Source organism: Saccoglossus kowalevskii, chromosome 2 (genome assembly GCF_978046115.1).
Source record: "Saccoglossus kowalevskii chromosome 2, keSacKowa6.1, whole genome shotgun sequence".
NCBI lineage: Eukaryota > Metazoa > Hemichordata > Enteropneusta > Harrimaniidae > Saccoglossus > Saccoglossus kowalevskii.
The window spans coordinates 24,680,305-24,689,040 of record NC_140642.1 but is presented as its reverse complement, the minus strand read 5'-3'; the positions used below and the strand labels follow the sequence as shown (position 1 = coordinate 24,689,040).

The 8,736-nt window shown below is 33.3% G+C and overlaps 1 protein-coding gene across 1 annotated transcript in view; it reads left to right on the top strand.

The window, feature by feature from the left end:
- Window positions 1-113: 113 nt before the first annotated feature.
- LOC102806192 (spermatogenesis-defective protein 39 homolog) overlaps window positions 114-8,736 on the top strand; it is an 11,360-nt gene continuing 2,737 nt past the window's right edge. The window contains exons 1-13 of the mRNA XM_006813551.3: window positions 114-151; window positions 1,391-1,492; window positions 2,058-2,181; window positions 2,707-2,847; window positions 3,468-3,518; window positions 3,658-3,749; window positions 4,246-4,407; window positions 4,929-5,065; window positions 5,214-5,241; window positions 5,542-5,612; window positions 5,704-5,794; window positions 6,606-6,740; window positions 7,344-7,475. Of these exons, the coding sequence (XP_006813614.1) occupies window positions 137-151; window positions 1,391-1,492; window positions 2,058-2,181; window positions 2,707-2,847; window positions 3,468-3,518; window positions 3,658-3,749; window positions 4,246-4,407; window positions 4,929-5,065; window positions 5,214-5,241; window positions 5,542-5,612; window positions 5,704-5,794; window positions 6,606-6,740; window positions 7,344-7,475 (1,281 nt within the window). The 5' untranslated portion in view covers window positions 114-136. The remainder of the gene's footprint in view (window positions 152-1,390; window positions 1,493-2,057; window positions 2,182-2,706; window positions 2,848-3,467; window positions 3,519-3,657; window positions 3,750-4,245; window positions 4,408-4,928; window positions 5,066-5,213; window positions 5,242-5,541; window positions 5,613-5,703; window positions 5,795-6,605; window positions 6,741-7,343; window positions 7,476-8,736) is intronic.

The following is an 8,736-nucleotide window of genomic DNA, read 5'->3' as shown; positions in this document are numbered from 1 at the left end:
TTAAAAAAAAAATGTGTGCCATTTGTCTAGAATTAGTCAATTTTACATTAATTATGCGTGCATTATGTGTACACTGTTGTTTTTATGTCACAGCGCCACCAAGTGTCGGTTGAAACGACTTCATGTATCATCAAACATGGCGTCCTGGAAGGTGGGTGTATTTTAGTTACGACAATTTTATACCCGCAATTGCCAGTACATTTATGTTCGTTAGTCTTAGTCTCTGCCTTGATATTGTAATATTAGCGACCATGGGTTGTTACTGATCGACAAAACCCTCTGATCATCTGTGTTTAATATCATGGTGTTTAGAAGCCGGCCGCGGTCGCTCAAGATTATTGTACGATATCTACGATAGATGGCGATGCGGAAATGACAGTCACATAAACATACATTTCGTTATAGCAAATTCTGTAAATATGATGTGTGTGTATTGTGCGATGTCAAGTGGCTGCCACATCGACGATTGTAACAGTGATAATTATCATTTCAATTTAGGGCCGATGCCGGTTATCTATCTTGTTAATTACAACCGCTCAGTTAGTAAAGGGTTGGCCATTGGATGGGTAGATGCAGATTATCTACCGCCTCCACTAATTTTTTTGTCATATGTCCCTGTATTTTTTTTTTTGCTTTTCTCTACAAATATGTATGTTTTTCTAAAATGCTTTCTGAGTTCTAATGGTCAACCACTAAGGGAGTCGTTTGTATATATACGTACATGTATAATGATTTGTGTTTAGAAAAAGATAAAGTATAAAATAGGTAAATTGCCACTAATAGAAAAAATAGGGTACTAGTATTACCTTTAAGACACAGCTGTCGTTTTATTATATTTCATTATTCATTTATATTAATGATATTTGATAGAAGAAATTTTATTTTTGTGACGTCGATTGATACACCCAGAAGTACAATTTCCCTTGTCCATGTTTATATTACACTCTATATCCAGCATGTGCGCACACACGAAATAGCGTATCTTCGACTTCCGGGAAAGTGGTCATTAAAGGGCACATATTTATTGAGTTGTCATCGAGGGCACACTTTTATTGAGTTGCCATAGAGGGCACACTTTTATTGAGTTGCCATAGAGGGCACACTTTTATTGAGTTGTCATAGAGGGCACACTTTTATTGAGTTGCCATAGAGGGCACACTTTTAATGAATTAAAATACGAATGTTACCACACAATGACGAGAAACATGATTTTTGTTGTTGGTACAATGCAAGTTTACCACACCCCGGTCATGCAATAATACTGGTCTACTTTCAGCTAAATGACTCATATTAGACCCCGAAATTAGAACTACCTCCATTGGCACCATCTTTGTTTCTGTCAAGATGTAATTGAGTGTTATGAAACTGGTGGTTTATTGTTTTATTGTAGAAATCAACAGACAAAGATGATTCCTACTGGAACCAGACCAGCAAAGAAACATTGACAAATCCATTTGATTTTGAAGATAATGTAACTGAATTTGACGACACTGTGAGTATCAAGTTCAAATGTGTACACTGCATTATGAATTTGATTAGTTATAATAATTTCACTGGTCTCCTGCACATTTTTTTTTGAGCTTGCATTTTGAAATATTTTTTAGGTACAGTCGAAACTGTGTATGGAAACCATTCAAGGTACCTAAGGAAAATATATTGTTTTTATATGGAGGTTTTTAAAGTAAATTGTGAATAAAAATATGAAAATAATTTGTCAAAAAATATTTTAATATAGGAAATAAATAAAAATATTTTTCTCTGTCTTGATTGAGTTGGAAATGCACAAATGTGGTCACTATGAGAAGTCTTTATTGAAAGTTTGGCTGTAATTCATAAATTTAGTTTATAAAATGTGTTTTATTAATCAGTTAAAATAAGAGACATCCTTGGATGGTAAAGATACCGCCATTTGTGAGTCTTAAAACTTTTTTTTTGCTTTTCTCAGATTTCATAGTGCCAAAGTTTTACTTGTCACATAAAATATACCGGTACTTTAATTTATTTATTATTATGGACTGAAAAACAATACATCAGCATTGTGTACATTTCTTTTTCAGAGAAGTTGGTTGACTGTGAAAGAGCAAGAAAAAGCCAGTGAGCTGTCTAAGAATATTCGTCAAGCAGTCAATTTTGATGATGATGACGATGTTGACGTGATATCCTGGGATGGAGCCAATAAAGGTAGCAAGAATGAGATAAATTGATTTCACAGTAAACAGTAATGTTTGCAAACATCTACGGAATTCAGAGTGAAATGGAATTATTTTTATACATCTGTCACCGTAACACCATAAGTTACAGCATGCCGTAATTTTGCGATATTGCACTGGGTATTTTCATCCTACCATATTAGAAAACACAAATTCCAAATATGAAACGACGATTACGCATGTAAGCGTTCTCTAATAATAAAAAACAAAACGTGGCTGCCCCAGGGTTTGACTCGGACAGTACACGCTCATATCAACCTCTGCTGAGCGCCGGCCGATACTCTCGCTGTACTGTCTTCGTGCATACTTTGCAGTATTCTCGTAATAACCTCATATAATACTGTAATTACAGAAATAACCTTAATTAATGTGCTGAAATATTGAAAATAAAAATGCAATATATAGGTGCTGCTGTCACCTTGGTTACAGTCATATACATTCTCTTTATGTAACAATCTATTTATGCTAAAATGTTGATTTTATCACTGAATTACAGATTATAAATCAGCCAGATACCGACCTCCAACATCTGTGAATGAATCCAAAACAATTCATGCATCATTGAATTTAGGATCGTCAGCAGCTAAAACTCAATCATTCTCCTCATCTTTGAATTATTCCAAAACCTCCAGTCAAGGTATGTAATAATAATATACACCTATCTATTCTACAGTGTTGTGCAAGAGTTTAAGTACGTAGCACACCATGTGTACCAAACATCCCTAATCAATAAAATCTATAAAAAATTATACCCATTTGTAACCAAATGACAATTGCATGTTAACTATTTACAGTGGAATATTTACAGCTTTTTATCTGTGCTGATTGTCTGTCATCACCCTTCCATGATTCTGTCCAGTGACAGACATGACACTTCATGAAAACTTCTTGCTTTCTTATTTACTGTATGTATACATTGGGGTGACCTCATACTAATTTGTTCATTTTGTGACAATTTAAATTTATAAATTGTACGTGATATGTAGGTACAATTCTCTTGTTTTATTGAATAATTTTGTCATTTTGGGTAAATAAATGATATCACCAACTGGTTTGTGGAAACTACCAGCTTGATTGACAAGTTTATGGAGAACTAGAAAATGGTGTTCAATATATGAGTAGACTCAAGGCATGGTTTAAACAGCTCATGACAGTTGACTCAAAGCTTAGTTTAAACAGGTTTACTGTCTCTCCCAGATTTAAATTGCTCTTTAATATATATACGCGATAAACGTAATTATTGTCTTTATATCTCAGGTAGTACTAAACCAGTAAGTGGGTATTCTGATGAACTGTCAATATCTGAAAGTAAGTATTACCGAGCATATCACGTCTGTTTCTCTCTTTATGTGATGATTGACGATTATGTTCACCTGTATGCTATTATTTTCATTTTATTATGTGATGATTACATTTGACTGTATATTTTTTTTCTCATTGCTTTCAGTTGTTAATGCTGCGCAACCCAAACGACAGGCAACACTGACTGAGATTACAAAGTTAGAGACAGAAGTCAGATTTCTACAACGTTCTTTAGAGGTATGTAAAACTATACTGTAATTGTAAATATACTAGTAGTATCTTTAGTTTGTTTCTGCTGAAAAAGTGAAATAATTCATGAAATTTGAGATTATTGTATGTAGTAACAACAGATTTATTTCTTCTTTGGAATGATCACTGGTCTGTGTTACGTTATAAACAATACCCGTAAAATCTGTATTAGAAGCCACATCCTTAATAGAAGTCGCACCTATTTTTTTTCAACATTTGAGAACCAAAAATTCATTGTTTCTCATATGTGTAGATGCTCTAATAGAAGCCGCATCCCCTCTGTTGCATTGTACCATTTTAATAGAATCCGCGGCTTCCAATACAGATTTTACGGTATATGTACCAAACCACCATTGATGATCTTAAAGAGTAACATTTGTTCTGGTAAACTAATCACCATCTCTCAAATCAAAGACTCTGTATTTTCGTATACTACCATATGTGTATAGATTAATTTTATTAAACCATGTCTATATCGTTTCAGTCTGCCAAGCGTGATCGATTTGCGGTATTACCACCTCGAGACACCATCAAGAGACTCATATACGGAGATCCGTGCTCATTGGAGATGTATAAATCACTAACAGACAAACTAGCACTCCTGGATGCCGCTGTTGAAATGCATGATGGGAATGCAATAACTGCTGTTAGTATTAATCATGAATATTCCATTTTTTGTTATGTTGCCTGAATATCAGATTCATAATATTCGCTCTGATGAATAGCGTGGTGGATTCAAGGTGTCTGATTTATAGATATACAATGTACATTAGTGTATGCTAATGTTTGATGTGGTGTGTGTGAATTTTATTAAACTTTAAAGATAGTTTTAATATTTTTTTTGAAAATAGTACTTTATAATTAATATCTCAAACAAGTTTTTGACTAAAAGGGTTATTCAACCCAATGTTTATGTAGAGCCTTTTCCAAATAAAAAATACAGGTACTCACATTCAATGATGTTTACCCCAAAATACCTGCAGAGTATAAAATTTAGTTAATTGCTAACAGTAACTAATAATGGCTATATAGACCCCTTCATCCATGAATCACGACATCAAAATCATTCTCTGCAAAATAGCTTGTTCTTCAAGATTTCCATGATAATGTAACATTGGTACATATTCTATATATTTAACTCAACACTCGATATGTGTTCATTACAAGGTGGTGTTGTTTCTGAAGAATACTTTACACAGAAAGTTTTTTATATCAGAATTAATCATGAGACCTGTTGCTATCAACCACTATCTGCATTATTTAAAGTGTCACTTTGAGTTATCCGAGATGGGCTCTATACTCAGGTATGTAAAGATAGGCTTAAATAAGATCTCTATAAAACAGTCTACTTTTGCAGTGCATTTTTTATTCAGTTTACCCAGATTTTGCAATTAGAAAAACATATTTCTTTATGGAAATGAAACAAAATTGTCAATTTGTGATCACTTTCAGAATCCTAGGAAGAACTGAAGAGGCTGCGGTAAGATGCGTTCACTGTTGTACAACTACATCTCACATTGAAATATTCAGTTGTGCTCTCTGTAATCTTAAAATAGAAACAAGGCGTAAGCCTATTAATTAGTTCCTGTTCAGAGAAAGTTTGAAAATGAAGACATATGGATTTAATAACAACTTTACATTTACATTATATCGCGCATATTAACATACCGGTATAATTGTTTTTGAAGTTCTGATTCAAAATGTCTGACTCATTTGAATTTTGTTTACTATTTAATGTTTTCATCACCTTGTGACAGCTGATACACTTTTCTTTCAACAGATGCTGCACTATAAAATGTCAATTGTCAAGATGCCCGCTGACAGACTTCGTAATTTGAAAAACACATTCAGGTATTATGTTATAGATTTGTTTTATTTCTCCTTTATTTTTTCTCTATTTATGCTTGCAATCAACCATATATTTTATCTTTTTTTGGCACAGGGAGTACTTCAAACACGACACATCTTTATCAGAAGCAACACCTTATTTGGAAGATCATTGTGCGTTATTAGAAAGACAGATAGCGATAGAGGTAATGGTGTAATTCTTGCATTTATTGCAGTTACTGTATTCTGTCTTTATTCAGTTTTGGGTTATGGCGCCACCTAGTGGCCGTATATTATTTATTCAACCACAAATTATGTGAAAGAGTTGGTTCGACCAGTTGGTAGAACATGTCACATTTAATGTTATTTCAAGACTCTTTAGAGCTCATTTCACGTGTATATCTACAAGACTTCTCTTGAATGGTTAAAAATGCAATTATGACATAAATTTACCATAAATAATTATTAATATTGTCAACTTTGTAGTGGTAATCCTGTGAAGATCATGTGAAATTCCCCATGTGCAATGTTGAATTTGATATACTGTAAAATTCTTTATTTTCGCTTGGAATTAATTTTCGATATTTTCACTGAAGGAATGATTCATATACCCTTTTTCCTATATTTTACATTCAACTTGCCAAAAATCAGTGAAAATAAATTCCATACATAACACCCAAAAAGCAAAAATTAATTCCAGCTAAAATAAAGTATTTTACAGCATTTAAAGGGCTGTGGTCGACCAACACCCTTTAAAATAAATACATATCGTAGCTATAAAATAAAATAATCTTTGCTTATTGACATTGTAAGAGAGGTCTTGCAGACCATGGAATTCGGATAGATTCCAAGCTACTGTTCTGTATTTATGTAGTTTGAGGTCATTACTGGTAGTAACAGTTCAGTGTCAGTGCTGTAAATATGGTGTACGTAGTTGTATATTATGAAAAGGGATTAAAGCCTATATGTATAAGCTATATTTCAGTTTGAATGACAATATGCGATATTTCTTTTCAGCAAACTGATGTCCATTTAGAAAAAGAAGGGAAACATATAATGTTTAAAGAGGTTCCCAGGGTGACTACGCTACCATTTTTACCTGTGATTACGACTCTGTTTTACTGTTGTATGTATCACTATGAAGCACCCGACGTAAGCATTTAAACATTTTCAAATAGAAGACATAGTTGTTGCACTGAATGTTTATCGGCAAGAGTGTATATATTTGTATATCATTGTTAGTCCCCATTTGGACAAAGTCTGAAAACGGAGATGTGACCTTTGTGCCTCCATCTGCACATGTATCCTAGACATACCTAAAATTCACACATCATCATACATCTTTGGATGTATTTATTTTGCGATCCAATTCACGATTGGTCAAATCATGGTAATTTTAGTGCTAAAAAAAATCATCAAAATGTGCTTATACTGTCTAATAATTTGTGATATGATGCTGTCATTTGTTTTCTTGCTATAAATTTGATATTCATTGTCACATGCATAACATGTGTATATCCATAGTGAAAAATAACATGAGATACAGGTTTTCACTCTGCTGTTATATTATATGTCACACACCAAAACGCTTATTAATTAATTTATAACACACAACAGATTTCTATGTGCTTATGGTCTTTAAGATTAAGTACACAACAGGAACTGTGCATTGCAAAATGCTTGTTAACATTATTCCTAAATACTAAACTATTAGTGCAAGGCTTCAATAGGTGAACTATGTTTTTGTCTTTCCAGAATGATATTTCAAGTCCATTCTCAATGCGAAGAGATTTTAAACTTACAGAGAATCAGTTTCTATATACAGCACTTACAGCTAGAACTAAACTTAGAAGGTGGAGAGACATAGAAACCATGCTAACTGCCAAGGTAAATATATATACATACATATACATTGTATATAGAGGAAATCTCATGAGTGATCTACAATTATTGACCAAGTTAAGTAATTTTCATTTATTCCAAATCTTTGGTAAAAAAACTAATAAAAATGTATACGTTTGGATATTGTGGAGTCATGAATTTGATTTCCTTTTTATCCTATGTATCCATTTTGCACCTGTAAGGGTTAAACACTAAGACAGTGATCGTAACTGGTGAGTGTGTATTAAAGGTCGTAGTTCGTTCTGGCTCATTTGCATAAATGGACACCTTTCATGTATGAACACTAATTACTATTAGTTTAACCTATTGATTTATCACTGTATTTATTTAATCTGTTTTGGGGATGCATTGGTAGCATGATTACTAATTTTTAGGTCAATCCAAACGATGGTCATTTCATAATCCATGAAAAAATCAGCACTAGACATGGGTGGCTTCTGTGAACAACGAAGTTGAGGTTTAAAGATTTTGAAATGACATCACAAACATACACTTCTTTTAGCCGACATCTGAAACTACCAGAAATATTTGAATTATTATAATTCTCAATAGAAATATTGTGTAAAACTACCAATATCTTGAAATATTGATGTCAAAAGTTTAATCTGCTTGCATGCACCAATCCTATTGCCAGGATTTGTATTACATATTGGTAATATGGAGATATAGAAATGTATTAGACTGTTTTATTACACTGAACTGACATGATATATGGTGTAATTCAACACATGTACAATGAATTTCAGATTCATCATTATCCTGCTCCTTGCTCTGCCAGGGCAGATAATACATGTGAATTTCTAACCCTTTGCATGCCAAAGTCATTTTTTAATTTTTTTCCAGATTTCTTCAAAAATGTTTAGCTACAGCCAATAGGAAAATATGTCCATTTGGTTCAAACTTATCAAAATATTTATAAAAAAATACATAGATTAACCCTCGGTAGGCAAAGTTTTGTAAATAGGTGATTTTCCGTACAATTGCGAGATCTCGCGAGATGCATGAAAGACGCGCGTCGAACGTCTGCCGCAAAAATCAAACGATTTGATTTTGAACTCGAATTTCTTTATTTCGTAGCTCACATCGACCGGCCGATCTTCGACAGAGGAATATTGCTTCCGAATACCCTTACTTAATCGAAATTGCCTATCATCAAATGTGGACAGCACATTATTAAGCATGGAAATGTCGCCAAAATACTTTCGCGTTTGTCGAATCCCACGCGATGTTTGACGCCACTACGACG